Source organism: Chlamydotis macqueenii, chromosome 19 (assembly GCF_036417535.1).
Source record: "Chlamydotis macqueenii isolate bChlMac1 chromosome 19, bChlMac1.mat, whole genome shotgun sequence".
Classification (NCBI taxonomy): Eukaryota; Metazoa; Chordata; class Aves; order Otidiformes; family Otididae; genus Chlamydotis; species Chlamydotis macqueenii.
In genome coordinates this window covers 12,556,996-12,574,907 of record NC_141574.1, presented here as the reverse complement: position 1 = coordinate 12,574,907, position 17,912 = coordinate 12,556,996, and the positions used below count along the sequence as shown (strand labels likewise).

General features: G+C 47.0%; 1 protein-coding gene across 1 annotated transcript in view; it reads right to left on the bottom strand.

Moving 5' to 3' along the window:
* CASTOR2 (cytosolic arginine sensor for mTORC1 subunit 2) overlaps nt 1-17,912 on the bottom strand; it is a 119,147-nt gene that overhangs the window by 37,578 nt on the left and 63,657 nt on the right. The window contains exon 2 of the mRNA XM_086763020.1: nt 16,897-16,967. Coding sequence (XP_086619146.1) covers nt 16,897-16,967 — 71 coding nt within the window. The remainder of the gene's footprint in view (nt 1-16,896; nt 16,968-17,912) is intronic.

The following is a 17,912-nucleotide window of genomic DNA, read 5'->3' as shown; positions in this document are numbered from 1 at the left end:
GAAAACGGTGATATGCTTCTCAATGCAGCTGGACATTATCTGCAGTTTCTCCATAGGGACAACTTACTCCAGATCTCACGATGGCCTGGAACTTAGGGGCTACTGCCTATGCTTGGAAAGCAATACATCCATCAGTGGCCAGGGACCATGCCCCACAGCACGCGGCAGTCCCCAATGGGACAGTTCATCCTGCAACGGCATTGCAAATCAAACAAAGCACCAACGCGTGTGCCCGAGTCCCACTGATCTCAGCGGAGGTGCAACACCCATTGAGCACCTGGAGCTGGGAACAGTGGTTCATTGCAGACAGCTTCTCACAAACCATCATCTGGAGTCTGCTTTGCACCAACCACTCCAGTACAGTTACTGAGGATTTATCTTACGTATAAAAATGTTGTTTACAGTGGTGCAGGGAGGAGGCTGCTAAACTGAGTTGTCACAGACAGGGACACATTCCTATTTACCATGGAACCAATCTTTCTTTTCCTGCCATTTGCTTTATTTAGTCTCCAGCTTCCAGCAGCGGGAAGAATGCAACTGCCTGCAGCCCACAGCTGCATCTACCACCCGAGCCAGATGCCACCCCAAAGCAGGAGCTTTGGGCACTTGGGTGACGGAGCTCAATGCAGTAGCCTGTAGTGATGCAACGGAGTGACTGCTTCACAAAGGAGACACAAGAGGAGGTAAATTATCACAGGCAAACTGAGTTTTGGCATCAGCCTTTCTAAAAACCCCAGGCACTTTGAGTAACAGTCAAAAGAAAATGCTCTGATACAGATCGAGTACAACCACCAGCATGGGCACTGCAAACTGCCGAAAACCTGCAACTGCAGCAGAGCTTCCTCACGTCCTGCACACTCCTGTTTCAGATCCAGCCCGTTCAGAGCCGCTGCCACATGCATGGCAGCTGTAGCCGTCCTTCTCCACTGCCCACAGATGGTGTGGAATGAAAGACACCCTTTGCTGGTGAGTGGGACAGGTACCTGCTGCCGTGGGTGTCCTCATGGCCCGTGGGAGGACGGGGTGCTCTGGGCGGTCGATTTTTGCTCATCCACAAATCCAACAGCCACCAGCCTGCTCCTCTTTCTTCTCTTCCCTCCTCCCACCTCCCCATCCCAGCTGCCCTCACCAAAAGCACTCAGTCCTCATCTTCTACCATTCTCCTTGTTCATACATTCAGTTTTACTCTTTTTTGTCTCCTCTTGTCCTCCCATCCCCAGCCCAGTGCCTTCCCCTACCCCAGGTCCATCCCCCACCCCACCAGCCTGGCCTCATCTCCATCACTGCTGTCCTCACTCACAGATTTCTCCCCTCCAACCCCAGACTCACTATTTACACCTTGAAAAAGTCAGGTCCCCTGACAGAGAAAAGCTCACACCAGGTTACCAGCTGTAGCAGAGAATCGGACAAAGCTCAGGGCATTTTAACAGAAAACACTGGGCAAAGTTAAGAGCAGGGTGTACTGTCAGCCCCACCTATAACAAGTCTGAAACTTTTGCTGACACAGTTCATTATCTTACAAAACAAATTGCTCCAAGTGAACTGTGACATTACTGTGTGTGACTCTCCACTTGCTCAGGCTATTAATGTTTAAGATGTAATTAGAAGTAAGAGTAGAAAATAGCCTTTGCGGAATATTTTTCAGACCATTAGTTGAAAGAATTTTCCACACAATCTCTCTCTGGCATTTCTGAGTACAAGGGCCTTCTCTTTATCAAGTGCTCCCCACCCCGCTACGCGCTACGTCTTTTCGGCAGTCACGCCAGCCACCCACCCACCGTGCATCAGCAACTCCAGCTCTTATCCCAGTACTTCACCAACCCAGAGAAGATCAGGTCAAATGAGACTTATATTGAGAAGGGACTGCCCTGCTTCACTTGCCTCAATGGAAAAAGGCTGAATCCATCTTACTCTCTAATCCACAGGTCTCTCTTGGTAGCCAAATTGTTAAAGAATTGAAAAAAAGAAGCTGGCAGAAAAACAACAATAGATGATTGTACCTCTACACACCGTAGAAATTATATGTATCGTCACTATCCAGCAACAGGGTGTCAGCTGTCTGCCCACTTACTAACAGACAGCTCATTAAGCCAGCATTTTTCTAGATGGGAAATCGCTCACGTTAAGCCTCTTCACCTTTTGCTCACCTTGGAAATAAGGTACCTTCCGCACTTGATTTAAAATCTTTCTTGCCACCTAGAACCTTCCAGCTGCAAAGGCTGCTTACAAAAAAGTACTTGCCAAGCACACAAGAGCCTTTCAGATTTTTTCTCCCTGGACCACATTACCATTATTTTTTATGCCGCAGCAGAGGCTGGGAGACCAGGTCATGGACCAGAGCCCAGCTGCCTTGAGCTCAGAGGAGAAAAAAAATTCAAAATCAGAAAAATTCAAAAGCATGACAAGGAGCAGATGAAAAGCAGCACCTAATTCTTTTCTTTTTCCTAATTTTCCAATGAGTGCTTTTAAAGCATCATCTTTCCATTTTCAAACACGGAAGCAGGCTGCACCCTACGTCAGCAGCCCAACTAATCAAAACCGACAAGAAAAGCATCCCCACCTAGGACAACCCATCAAAATCACACCAAACTCAACTGCAGGAATCCCTATAAAATAGGCTCCTTTTTTTTTCAAAAGAAATTTCTCTCCAGAAACTCTTCAACTGGGGAGAATTTTCAAAGCAGCTGAGGAAGGATGGAGAATCAGTGGCAAACACAATCTGAAATGCTGCGGTGCACGTGAGAGCTGCAAGCACACCAGCACCCGCCTTGTCTGCCGTACTAAAGGGCCCTGCTCTAAATCCAGCATTCTGCCCCGCCAACAGACCACCAGCTCCCCTGGTCACATAACCCACATCAGATCCATCCACCTAACGAGGCTCTCACGTGAGTAAAACATCTGCTGATGCCGCCGTCCCTCCCGCTGCCCTACCTTCCCCCAGAGCCACAGACCCCGACGGGGTGGTATGGGAAGGGGTCCCGATCTTTTGAATATTTAAGCCACATTCAGCTTGTGAGCGGCTCTCCAAGCCCCAGTGGAAGAATATGTACGCTTAATATGCTGAAAATTAAGCAGGTGCATGTGCCTGAAAGGTGCAGCCATTGCGCCACACAGAGCGTTGCTGTTAAACCTCCTGTTCTCCAGACTGTTCTTCTTCGGAGTTGGTAAAGTGTTCTCTGAAATTCCTTTGAACTTCACGTTTATGAGACACAGGTTGTACTTTTGAAAGCCAACTGGTTTCAGTTTGTGGTTTCCTTTCATCCAGCTGGGAGGCAATCGGAGAAGCTGGCATGGATCGTCCTCGATTCTTGGACACGTGAATACATTTCCTTGTGAAGGTAGATGTGAGCCACTAAAGCCAGGAACCATTGTGGCACGCTGAAGCATTCATCTAGGTCAAGAATTTGTTTATACAAGTTCTAAAAATGAATTTGTCTGGGGGGGAAAATGATCTCTTCTCTGTTTAGAGCATGAAGAGACACAGTAAACGTCCATCAGAGCAGGCGCTCATGTCTGCTGCAAACAGCAGAGAGCTTGGTCAAGGGGCTGCTTTCTTTTTTGTTCACTGGCTGAAATGCCAGAACAGATCCACCAGAGGCTCATCCACACCCTGACCCACATAAATCCTCATCTCACATCTCCAATGGCTCAATTCTAACTGTTTTTCCACAACTAATTCACCAAACCTAAAGCCTGGTACCACTGAGGACTTCAGCTGGGCGACAGCAGCACTCAAGGGCAGGACACAGCCTGCCATCCAGCTCCGAGGACACCCTGCTACGGAAGCTCAGTCTGTGTGAGCTGCCTGTTTAATTCGCTAACTAAAGAAAACCTTGGTTTGGTCCTGGACCACTGAGACCTGGCAGATGCTCTCACTTGATATATTAAAGCTTGAAAATCCAATGTGCTTTTCAGTTTAAGGACAAGTTTCTGGAAAAGAACAGCCAGAAGTGCTTTCACTTAATCCCCTCCTACATTCATGAACAAACACATACATACAGAAACATAGGTACACAGACATTCATACACACAGGCGTTATATAGATAGATATAAATTGGCAACTCTTAATTACACAAGTTCAGCTCAAAGTGTTTCAGTAAATAAACATCTTAGCCAAGCCCAGGGAAGCAGAAAGGAAAAACAACTGTGAAATAAATACCTCGCAGACAGAGTCACTTCAGCAGGACTCCAGAGATTACCACTTATTTAGCACTTACAATCTGCTCAGCAATGTGCAAGACAGAAAGATGAAGAAATCAGGTTGTTGGGGATGCTCCACGCCATGCCAGCCACAAGCCCAGTGCTGCTGACACCTCCGGCCCTTGAGAAGTCGCCTCTCACATCCTATGAAACTCTTCAATTTCATCTACTACAAAACCAACTCAAACAATAAATGCAAGCTGTGACTGCGAGGATCGGCTCATTCCAACTTCAAAAATTCAATAAACATGGAAGTAGGAAGTTAGAACTGAAGAGGGATCGGTAAGTCTTGTAAGATAAGCATGAGGATGTTTTGGCAGAACATGCTGATGGAAATCTCAAAGAGCAAACCCAAAAGAAAATGGACAAAACCCATGCAAAGCAAAACTGGGGACGTTTCCCACTTTTTGCCTAGATGGTATGCAGAAAGCTTGGAGAGGGATTATGGAAAAAAATAAAGTTGAGTTTTTAATGGTACTCTGAAGGAACTTAACCACTGTAAATCACACCTTACACCTAACCGAGGTTCCTTTTATTAAGGCTCTGGTCACCCCTTTTCCAAGAGTCTTGGAGACACTGCAGATAGTTCTTTGAGAAACATCAAGTCAATGCTCCTCCAACAGCATTGGAGGAGAACTACGAATAAGAGTTATGGTACAGCGCAAGCAAACAACACCCGAAACCCAAGGAAATTATCTGGGAGCAGGTCTGCAGGATCTGAAGTATGAATTCATATAGCACACACGCTACAGAAGACGTCACTGAGAGTGAGAGAATGATGAGGATTCACAAGGGGTTTAGACAGCTTTGCACTGGGTTGGTATACTGATAGTGATTAAATATGGTAATGTGGATTCAACCTGAAATTTAAGAATCCCTCGGTTGTTGACTGATGGGGAAGAATAAGAACTTTCTTGCTCGTCTCCTGTCCTTGCAGATCTTACACAGTGGACAATCCGTGGGCATTGCTCATGGAGCCAGAAGCCAATATGAGCTGACATCCAGGGTTTTTTTTCAAACAGATCAGTGTTTCAACAGAACAGATCAATGCAGACAATAAGTTTTCACTGTTATTACACTCTGCAACTGATGCAGTAATCTCTCTTACACCATATCACAGTGTCTGAGCAGGACATCAGTCACCTAGAAGCAAACGGACTTATAGAATCCATACCAGAAGCCTTCAAACAAGACCTCTGGTCAGGGGCGCAGGACGTGCACGTGAAGACTGCTCCATGGGAAGGCAGCTGTGAACTCCGACCGCAGATCAGCAAACACCCAGTTAAGGTTGCAAGGCTATTCAGTAGGTATTTCAGATGTGGTTTTGCATCATGGGCATGTAAACAGGATCTTAGAGAAAGGGCTTAAAGCTCTGCAATGATGACAACTTGTTATGGGAATTATCAGGATCATGAACTCCGGAAGGGAATTAAAAGAGGGAGTAAAACAGTGAAAACAAACAAACAAACAAATCTATTTTCTCTTAGATTCAAGACTTTAAGGGAAGTCTAAGGATTAAAGGAGCGGAAGGACTCCCGAACAACCACTTCCTGCTGCTGGGAATTCAGAAATCGTAGATTTGTACAGCCCAACGCATAAAAGCTCCCAGAAACACAAACCATGAGTCAGGATGTGATTAACACAACCCGATGCTAACACCCTTTCCAAATCGAATAAATGATCTGGAAGAACAGTTGACTTGTGTGTTTATCTCTGTCACTGCCTGGTTGGGCACTAAGCGCATCAGCCAGAAAAGCAACATATGGGCAACTCCGCTGCGCGATACAGCCCCCACAAAGCCGCAGCCCTCAGCTGCAGGTACATCTCACACGCTTCCCTCTTGCCTGCGCGCCTCAGCCGCCCCACAGCCCCAGCTGCACAAGGCCTCTTGGTCTCGCTGTGCTGATAAAACATATTTCTGGAAGGTGGTTACAGCCGAAAGCCAGATTTACCCATGACACAGCCCAAAAAGATGAGCAGCGCTGGAACCGCAAGGCAGGAGAGCGGGCGTGCCTTCAGCATTATGCACGGGCTATCACAAGATAGACGCGAAGCTGCCAAGGGGAGCTGGAAACGCAACCCGCTCGACTTTCTCATGTGTAAGCTGCATGCAAAATATCAGTGCCATGGTCAAATGAAACACTCTCCCATTTTAGGCACATGGCCTAATTAGAGGCCATTGTTATCTGAGAACACTGTTTTTGCAGCTGTCAGGAAATTAAATAACCCAAGGGTAACTCGGAATTAACTGAAGCTGTGCAAACACATAGCCCAGCTCTGAAATCCCGCCTCTGACAAGGAGCTCCTCTGCTTTCCAAGGGACTAAACATCTAACCAGGACACACAAGTATCCCTTCCTACCGAGCCACCAGATCACACCATACCGGTCGCTCCTGAGCGGCTGATGTGAGTCCCTTAGAGATCGGGAACCTGAAACACCTACGTACGCACAGGCACTGCCTTCTCTCCACTTCAATAATCAGCACCTCCTGAGGAAAGACCTTCAGCACAAGTGTCCACTGAGAGAGCAATCAAGTACTGACAGAAGGAAATGTTTATACAGAAAGCCCTGCTTTCGTCTCATTTTCAATCAATTTGTTCTCCCCTTGCAACTCTTGTAACTTTAAACTTTGACAGCAATCTAAAACCCAAGGTGGTTATACTTTTACAGTGACTTTTAAAAAATTAAACGAAAAGGAGGAGTGCACTTCCAATGAGACTGGTGCAGTCATGTGAAATGCACAAACATGCCCATTTAGAAAATACATTTCTGGTGGTCTCTTCTCTTAGCTTCCTACTTGTCATTTCTGCTGCGAGAAACAAAAAACTCACACTAATAGCACTAGTCTGAGTCTAAGAGCAAGGAGGTGAGTTCTCGCCAGGCCAGACACTGATTTAGCAATAAATGGCATTGCACAAGAAAGTCAAGTGGTCATGTAGAAGCTGTTGGAATGCGATAGCACTCTTCCCACCTGGCTGCGAGCACGGTGGGGTAAGTGACTCAGTGCTGGAAGGATCCCTAGAGAACTGTGGTTTCACAGCAGTGTCTCAGAACAGACACCAAGTCTTTGGAACACACTGGTAAATAAAACCTGATTTTGAAGTGCAGACAGACAAACAGATGGCAATTTGGGCTTGTAGTTCAGGCAAAGCATGAGTGTGACTGAAAACAAGTCATTCAGTCTCCTTTTTATCAGCTTCTTCATATGCAGGAGAAAAAAATTTATTCTTACCTAACAGGGGTATCATAAGGCAGGAAGTATGAATACACTCTAAAAACAAAGCATCATTATTACGTTTGGCTAAAAACGTGGAACACGGTAAGGTAGATTCCAAAAATAATCATTATGTCCACTCGCACTGGAGAACCGGGCCAGGAAGACAAATCCAGGTTAGGCTCCGCTCTGCTCTCCGGAAATCAGGCTGCTCTCTTCCTTCCTCTTCACAGAACAACGCACCGCTAAGAATGAGCAAATCTGGAAAATCAAAACCAGACCCAAGGCTCCACCAATTTGTGTTTGCTCATGAGAAAGAAAGAAGGGAGTAGATATTGGCTTGGGGTGAAGCTGTGTTCAGATCACTGATGTGGGTCTATCTGTCCCGCACAGTGTTGCCTCCTGAGCGCACGCACTTCGATGCCCTCTCTGTGCCACGATCAAGAGTGGGGTCCTTCCCAACCTGAGGACCGTGCTCCCTGCCAGGAGAGCACTGCTCACGGCCAGCCTCCCCTCACCCACCCGCTGCTTCACCAGCAAACGGGCTCCACATTCCGAAAGAGCTGAGGATTTTGTCCCTGGTAATCAGGAGACAGGAACTGCAGAAATCAGCAGATTTCCCACTTCCTGACAAAACTTTCCCTGTGTTTCAAAAACTCTTGGCAAAGGCTTTGTTCGCAGACTCCGCAAGCCAGGGGGTGGGGAGGACCTGGCCCAGAGCAGCAGTTGAAGGCAACGCTGACGGCTCAGGTTACTGTCGGCGAGGGGACACAGACAGGGAGTTTCACCGAAAAACAAGAAAGACAGAGGAAAAATAAAAAGATCAAAAAAAGAAACTGATGCAGTTAGACTCATGTTTCCAATTCCTTCTGTATTAAAAAAAAAAATAGCACAAGGAATCCTTTTTTTCTTCTTAATTTTTTGAAAATCACATTTCAGACAGTATTTCACCAGACTGACAGAGCAGAGCAAATAATTACATTTCAAACAAGACTTGACGGCAGAGTTACTAAATTCCTAACCATTGTATGACTGTAACCTTGAGGTTCTGAGACTTAATCCTGTGCAAGATTAAATACTAAGATATGAGATTTTAAAATGATTACGCAACTTTTTTCATAAAAGGGTATTTTTTTTTTCACCATAATCTCCAATCTGTTCCGCCGAAGAGATGATTTATTCAGTAGGTCTGCAAGTGTACCCATTGTAAAAGTTAATCCTGTGGGACAGAGCTACCTCAATTATTATTTATCACGGCCCTTGCCTGGTAAATTATCAAAGCGTTGCCACATGTTTACTAATTAATCTTTATAAGGCTTGTTATGAGGTGATTTAATAGGATTATCCCTGTTTTTCAGATGAGGAAACTGAGACACAATGAGGGACTTGTCCAAGGTCAAACAGAAAAGCCTGCAGCAGACCTGGGAACTTCATCCCGCCGCTCCGACTCCCCGTCCCTTCACCTTGCGACTGCAGCAGCAGAGCCGCTCGCTTGAGAAAGGCTCATGTGCCCAAAAGGCAGCCCTTCCACAAACCCCAGAGAGACCTGCTGTGACTGAAGATGATGGTTGGCCACTGTGTCACCATCAGCTTAACACCGCACAGAAAGGAAAGAACGTCACCTCTTGGTTTTAATTGCACAAGAATTAGCTCAAAGTATCAAGGCCCCCCTCATTCCCCTCAAAAGAGAACTGTTAGGTTGGACTCAAACACATGCACCACTCTGTGTTTCCAATCAGACAGAAGGAATCCAACTGATTCTAGTACAACCCAAACAGCACATGGGATTATGAGAGCTACCCTTGATCCATCGTTCGCTCTGGAGACTTTGTACCAAGGCTGGCAGAAAGCTCGAAAAGACTGATCACCGCACCAGGAGAAAATATAGTTGAAGTTTTAGGGCACAAAAATTTGCCACCTCTGCTCAAGAGCCTCTGTCTAGATACAGACAAGAGGGAAGCACCCAAGATGGCAGTTTGTTTGGCTTTTCCTCCCGGGTCACTTGACCAGGAGGATCCTCAAAGCCTGCCAGGGAGAGAAATTTTCTTACTTTGACGAGTAACAGCTGATCCTTGGGAAACCTGAGGCATGGGGGGGGCTCCATCTCCTGCACCAAAGAGAAAAATCTGGTAAATCTGCTCAGAGACCAACCCTGGAGAGTGCCACACACAGGCATTTTGCAAGCAATTATCATGAAAGAAATGTTTTATCTGTTTGCAGGTGATGACAGAGTGGTTTTTTTGTAAGGTTATTGTCATCTCACCATTTCTAGACTAAGGTCACAGCAGTTATGAGATGCCAAGGTGGAGGAAATCCGCTTCCTCATCAGGTCACAAACTTGAGTAAAGTATGGCTTGAAACTTAAAATAGGTTCACAACTAGCAAAGTTTGGAAGCTGAGGGTTGAATCCTTTCAGCCTTGGGAAAGGAGTTCATTTGTCTGCTGTATCACTGATCCCTCAGCTCGCCCTGTACCTCAGTTCTTGACCTGTGACTGGGGGGTCACTACTTCCTCACCGCTCACAGGGTGCACCGCATAAAATTCTCTTAAAAAGCAGGGAAAGATCACAAATTACAGTCCCACCAGCACTTACAATACACAAATGCTTCAAAGGACCTTACAGAGCGTATTCAGCCTTGTCCCTTCCCTGCCGTAGGGTGCACAGCTGGCTACCCTGCTGCGTCTCCAGAGGGGGTTAAGCTCCAGATACAGCCGAACAACGAAGGCCATCAACTCCCCTGAAGTCCAAACAAGCAGGGCTGCAACTTCTCTGTTAAGCTGCATCTTGCTTTTAGAGATCAACCTAAAATTTCAGTGAAGCATTCCACCATTTCAGCCAGAAAAGCTTTTTTAGGTCCTGCCTTTATGAGAGCGGGTTGATAAGAGCGAGCCATGGTATCTGCTCATCTATCTCAGCCTTCGGGAAGTGCTAGGAAGCAGCCAAGACGTAATAAATTTAAAGCAGGAAATCATGGCCAGTCAAGTGGTTCAGGAAGAGATGTCTGGGCTTTCTCACCACGGGCTGTGAAACAAAAATAGGTCTCGACACACACCCATCTGCTGGAGGAAACAGTGAAAAATATGTATTATTGATACAGTATTTCTTTAAATAGGAGCAAGCAGAGAAATTGGACAAAAACACTTTACGTGGCAGGTGACAAACACAAGGAATAACATGTGCTGTCTTGATTTGCAAACCTGCTCACATACGAGCTCCAAGGAGAAGCTGAAGTGCTCCCTTCCCCAGGTGACACAAAGCAGACCTTGCAATATTACATATTTCTCATCCTTCCCTCCCTTCCCCCAAAAGCTTTAACTCCCAAACCCCACTGCCTCCCGGGAGAGGGCACAAATCCCACGTAACCACAGCCCCCGACACACTTATCGATCCGTATCGGCACACTCGCATTGCAGGAAATACCTTCCCAACCAAGCACATATTTCTAATTAGCCAGTAGCCAAATCCCCATGTTTTTAATTTGGATTTAGGTCATTAATACCACATCACTTAAAAAACCTGAAAACCACAGACGCAGGGTAGTCTGGCCAATGCAGAGATCCAAACCAGAGCGATTGTGCACGTGTTTAATAGAGAAAAACATCGTCTGCCTAGCAACCAGCAGCTCTCCTGGCGGGCCTGGGGAAGGAATCCAGCGCTAGAAATGTCAGCAAGCAAATTAAGCCACCCTGCCTGAGAGACAGAGGCCTCGTCACTGGGCAATAAAAAATTAAAGGAGAAATAGTTATGGAAGAAATATTCAAAAACCTGGATGCATCTATTAGCTTGCTTCCCTCCGTATCTTTTAATAAAGTTATGGATTGCTCCCAGCTAGATGGGTTCTGCGCTTGCACTTATTTATAAGCTGATTTCTTGCCTGTTTTATATACAGGATGAGAGAGAGTACACTGAAAGCAATTTACCATTCTGATGTTATTGAAAAAGGGACCCAATGTGGTATGAACGCATACGACGGTCCTGAATGCAAGGTCAGCCAGGGAACAGGTTGTCTGAGGATGATGGTTATCGAAGCAAAGCACTGCTAGCAGGAGAGCTTTTTTCTTTTTATCTTTTCTTTTTATTAGAATGAGGTCAACATTTTATGAATTCTGACAAAATCTCTCTGCCACTCTAACTAGTTGAGATTTTTGAAATAGTTCCATTATTCTTAATGTACTGGGCAATTTACTGTGAGGTTTGAACTGAGATTAGGAGTCTCTTCATTCTGGAAGCTCTGTAAATGCACGGAGTTCTGCTCTGAGAGAAGTTACCAGCCACATGAGGCAGCCAAAGAAGGTTAAAGGAAGGATGTCACCTCCACCTTGCAGAATAAACCTCAGTGTGGGGAGATGTAGAGTTGTGCTCTGTGTTCACACAGAGGATCTTCCCACTGCTGCTTCAGTGCTGAAGTCAAATTGCCCGTTCCCTCTGGCTCCAAGCCTGAGCTCTGCTGACTGCAGTGACCTATGTGAAATGGGCTGGTCGGTTCCAGGAGACAGAAAAGTACACAGTGAGGTGTTCCCCTCACCCTCAATTTCCCCGAAACTGGAATACGCATTTTTCCCGGCTTGGAAATCACAGGGATTCACTCCTCCCTTGACCCCAGTATTTGATTTCTTTCCCCTTCTCTGATACCTGTTGATTTCACTGCCTACAGAGAAAGAGTGCATGCAAGGGACACCAACCAGGTGCCAAGGTTGGGAAGGCGTGATCTCACCTTGAAGGTGGCAGCAATTTGTTGCTTGACAATCTTCTATCTTCAAGACAGATTCACCTGGGCAACAGATCGTTGCTGTGTCCCCAACAAAGGAAGAAGTCTTCAAATTCCATCTATTGCCCTGTAAGAAGTCTCAAAGAGTGAGATTCCTCTTCCCATCATAAACAGGGCAGAAGCTTGAAAGTAGAACCTGTTGCCTTCTAGGTGCAAAGAGACTACCTTGCCGTAGGAACCGTAGTACAGAGGAGCTCCCGTTCCCTTAGCACATAGCCAGGTCCCAGTGGTGGTGATTCTGAGAAGGTCCTTATCAAACAGTCCAGCTTTGTTTCAAATGCATGCAAAAGATACTGAGACAAAGAAATACCTGAGGGGAAACTGTAGCCATCTCTCATCTCCATATAATTGGACCAACTTATACAGATGACACTGGATGGGCTCTTCCTTCCTTAGACTTGTAGGGAACAAAGGTGGTTGAGAGAGAGGGTTAGTTCTTCATTTCACAGTGTGCAATTGGAGAAGTGCTGTAAAATGGGAGGCTAGATGGATGGCATTTCACTGAAAGCTACCCAAGCAGAGCTATCACTAACCCTAGTAGAGGACTTCCAAGTGACAAAAGGATGAACAGGACTGCAGACAAGCCAGCTGAAGAAACTAGGAATAGAAAAGGGACAATCAAAACAAACCAAACACCCCAAATTCCCCTTGTCCTCCAATAAAAGGCTCTCTGGATACGTGGTACAGAAGCTGTGATGTGACAGCTGCTGGGAGTGGCACTGGAGGCATGGTGCTACCCCCAAACCTCATTATTTGATTCGGATGGCATCTCCAGGACAGGACTGCAATGTCGGCAACTGCTTCCTGGTGCACACTCACAGGGTTTCCAAGAGCACAGCTATCTCCTGGTGTGCTGGCATGTGTGAAAGCTAAACCCTCTGATGCACGGAGACTACCGGGACCAGCGAGACCACAGGCTAAAAGCTCTGCTGGTGCAGCTGCCCAGGGATGCTGGGAGCCTGTCCTTGCCGCCCTTTGAAAAAGAGACAGACTACAGAGAACATAGGAGCTGGGGTGTTTCTGCACCACGCACAAGCAGCTCCTGCTTTCAGCCAAACCTTGGGGAAAAAAGCAAACCGACCTCAAACAAATACTCCTGTATTTCAGGGAGCAGCAGTCTCTCAACTCCTCTGCCACGCGCTGGCTGCACAGCAGGTGATAAACGCAAGGATTTCAGACGGCGGTCCAAGCACCCCAGCAGCTGAGACACTTGTCTTCATGCAGGAGGGCCCACGGCCAAACTCCTCCTGCTAACTCATCTCAGTATCAGCCAGGAAAACAGCTTTCTGTGCACTGTCCCCCATGTTATTTGCTGAATAAAATTCTCCCTCATTAGCAGGCCAAAGCCCAAGAAATGGCCACTGGAACAAACACGGTTCTGTGCAGATATAATCCCCACCTCACCGACGGGGAATTAAAGCAGAGAATTAGGCTGCAGCCGTTCCCTTCCAGCACGATGAATGCTTAAGCAGGTTACGGCTTTGCACCGCAGACGTTTTCTGGGGAGAAGAAATAATTACTTCTTTACCAGCCCGACTCACTCGCGACTCTCCGGGAAACAAGCCTGAGGATTACTGTGTGACAAAACAGCTAGGAATGATTACTGCACGTCAGTGTGTTTGAAGTGCTAACCTCAAGGATTGCTGAAAGTGCCAGTATTTCTCCAGCCTATTCCTTCCTTTCAGTGCTGTTTGTGATCTGTAGAAGGGGCTGGCTAACCTGGGAGATGCTAACTAACAGGACAATCTTCTCACCGCTGCTGCAGCAAAAATTCATATCGGTGTCTGAGAAAGGTAGGTCCTAATTTTTCACACAGAAAAGCCTGCTCTTCAGAGACTTACATCTAGTTTGGTAAGCACTGGAAGAACGAAAGGTACCTGGAGAGGGGAAAAAAGTCACTTTTGCTGCTGGACTTGTTACCTAAACTGCTCACCAAAGGTGAAAACTCACCCTGTAACTCTTCAGCTGAACCTGGCACTTTGCTAGCCAGGTCAGGAAGGAGCTGATGCACTCGAGGCAAACATGATTGGTGTTGTTTTGCAAGAAGGTGGGATGCTGCAATTCTCACAGATTTTGATCCTGTTCAAGTACACGGGCTGATCACAAAGGCCAAGTGAGATTCCTCCCCCTGAGACACTTATAGCCAGAGAGAGAGAGGAAGAGGAAGCGAAGCAGAGCCCTCTCACTGTTACAAGCCAATCTAGACAGTAGATCCTGAACTCCTCCAGGCTGGGAAAAACTTACGGCATATGGAAATGAGGAACAGGGATGGAGCAACAGTGGAGACTGCTCCACTCAGGGCTAACCCTGAGAGGAAGCTTTGGATGCGGCGGTAACACTTCAGAAAGAAGAGCATGGGCTGGACACAAACCCAAAGGGCACGGGGGTTGTGTTGGGAGAGTTAGCAAGATGCAGATCATCACTTACTAGCAACAACAAAGAAAAGGCGATGAAGCTGCCAGCAATGTGACACTACTACCCGTGCTGGGTTTTGTACCCACCTTCCACGCCATGCCGTAGCAGAGGATGGCCTCAGCAAGCTCCTTCCTTCCCCTGCCTTGCTTGGAAGGCAATCTTCTCCTGGAAAGCCCTGCTGTAACACCCCAACTGCACACAGTGTATTTGAAAAGAAGAGATGTTACAGGCTGCAAAAACCATAGCCCAGCGGAAGCTACATGGGCAGTGTAACTATCAGCAGTAGATTCATGTGCATGAGACCCAAGGTGACAACGTCAGAAGCGCCCCAGCAGAGAGGACTGCTGCTTTGAAGTGCAGCAGCACCGTCTGCTTCACAGAGATAACCCGGGGACAGTGGGACACGCAGCTCCTCAAGGACGCTGGCCTGGCTGGACCTGGGACTTGCTCCAAGTACAACCAGTGGCACAAGCAGTGCCCCACAACCCCTGCTACTGATGAGCAGATCTGCTGCTTGCGCTTACCTTTGTGCCAGGCTGGAATCATTTCCAGAGATAAACAGCAGTGTGGCTGCTACAGGCTGTATGGGGGTGGTTGCCATCCAAACTTGCCACCAGTGATTTAACTGAGGAATCGGCCTTGTGCCATCTGGGCAGAGAAATGAGTGCCACGGATATCGCGGACATAAACGTGACGCTGGAGACGAGCATGCCCCTAGCATGGCAAATCTGCAGGGACAGGTTTGCACTGAACAGGACGCTGGTTCAGTGACGTACACTCAGTGATGCAGACTCCCTCCTGAGAACAGGAATCTCCAGGTTTCTTGCTCTGCCACGTGCTATGACTCTTGGGGAAAAAACAAACAAAAAACCCCTTTTCTCCTCCTTTGGTGACTTCTCGCTTAGAATGAAGCTCTCAGAGGGAGGCTTTGCATCCCACTGTTACGGCAAAACCAAATTTGAATCGATTTCCCCCAGCTACCACCAATACTAAAAAATGTAATATTACTGATAGTAGTAATAAAATTTTTGTGCATATGCCCCCTGAACAAATGCACCAAGGGACATTCTGGCAGCAGAATCATATGTCACCTCCTCACTGGGAGCAAAGCAGAACACTTGACATACGCTTCCATCAAACCCCACAACTCCCCAGTTACAAACAAAATACCTGTAAAGATCCATTCACCTATGCTGTGATTATTTTATGACAATATTTAGCCACTATTTTAGAGTTCTAAAATGTATAACTTATTCTATTACATGTTTAGGAGTACTGAAACTGAAAGGGGAATAAGTCAGCAATGCTACTGATTATAAAACTTTGGCTCTGTACTTTCTCATTTTCTCCTTAGGGTTTGGGTATTACAAAACCATTGAATATTACAGTGTCACAAGTAGCTACTCAACAGTTAACTCCAATTCAGGAATGAAATCCTCTTTTTTCCCTGTTTTAATGAATTTTCTCCAAACCAGTAAAATGCGTAGACTTTAATTACAGCCACAGAAAGCAGCGATTGAACAAAAATAATAATAGCTGCACAACACTTCCTCATTCCGCCACCTCAGTAACACTGCTACAAACAAAACCTCCCCACACGATAACCGTTATTACAAACTATTTCCATCCACACAGCCAAACCATTCTCTCCACCAGCACTCGCCCAGCGTCAAGTGTCTGCAGCTCCCAAGCATGTGCCAGCCACCTCCTTGGACACACGGCCGACTCCACCTTTGAACAGGCTGAGAGACCTTCACCCACCACGGGCAAAGGTACACGTGTAGCGTGGGGAGAGCTGGGTGTAAGGAAGGGGATAAATCACAGCTTTCAGCGATGAGCCAAAGGAGCCGATCTGCAACTCCACAGCTTGGAGACGGTTGATACGAACGACTCATCTTCAAGTGCTCCTTTTAAAAACAGAGGGTGGATGGACAAGCAGGAGACACCAGATGTGGCGTGCTTGTGGAGGTTTGGGGACAAAGGCCAGCTCATTTTAATACAATGATATGCAGACAGTTTTGCTTTTTCAAATATGCTTCAGCTGCTCTTTAAGACTTGTGCGTGCCCTTCTCCCGGCATTAAAATATATTCATATTCCCTGTGTGACACGCCTTGTACAGCACGGCAGCAGAGACAGCATGCTTAACTGATCAAAGCACTGTTCACAGCGGTACTACCAGCACTGACAAACAGACCTGTTCTACAAACACTTCGGTTTAGAATCTCAGTGAGAGATGACATATTTCCCTCCTCCCCCCCCAGGCTGGATACCGAAGCGGCACATGTCGACGCTTACCTAGGAAGCCCTCTTCATCCACGATGATGGTGTAGTCCTCCGGGGTTTCTGTGAGGCTGAAGAACTTGCACCTGGCAAAGGCAAACAGCAGGAGAACATGATTAGCTACTGGACAGAGTGGAGCCTGGCCTTCCACCTAAAACAGAGGTCCTTTCCCACCCAAGCTGTGCCAGAGGGAAGAGCCACGGTCTGGCGTGTATGGAGAGGCCTGAGGCATTAACAGGCCTGGATTTTATTCCTGGCTCAGCCACTCACACTGTGTGACCCACATTCCCTGCTGCCTGCCTATGCACAGTGGAGCTGGTAAAACATTTATTGTTTTTATGACTTAGTCCTTAGTTACTTTTCTTAATTACCATATCCCTTAAGACTTCCTGTGGCAGCCCAGGATCTGCTGTACTGCGCTGACACAAAGCAAAAGGCTTTGCTCGCCGACCGATCACTCCAACGCGCTCCAAAGCCTCCCCATAGTTCACACAGGCATCTGCCTTCCCAATTTACTCGCTGAAGCTTCTTGCCTTGTCAAGGTTTGACATCTAATCTCTCAGCCAGGACCCAGTATCTCTTCCTACTGCTCCACAGGCTTTCCCACCATCAGACAGCACCTCAGTTCCCTTTGCTGACCCTTGTCTCTTCCCTGCGTAGATGCCTCCCTTTGCTGGGGAGCTCCAGATGAAGAGAAGTGGCAGCAGGCAACGAGCACATTAACGCAAGGTCGAGCTTCCCCCCTCAATCTCCTATCGCCTCTGTTCTGCTCCACGCTCATCTTTTGACGCCGCAGGCCATGCATGGCGCAGCCTCTCCATCTCATTCAGCACTGAGCACAAAGTCACCCCTAACGCGAGATACAAAACAAATGTGACACGGGATGCTTCCACTGCAGACACACAAACAAGAAAAGCCTCAGCCTTAAGGTTTAACACCACATATGGCTGTTTCCCCCACCCGACACACCAACATATGTACAGCAACACCTACCCAAAAAACCCAACTTCTTCCGGCTTCTATCTAGTTGG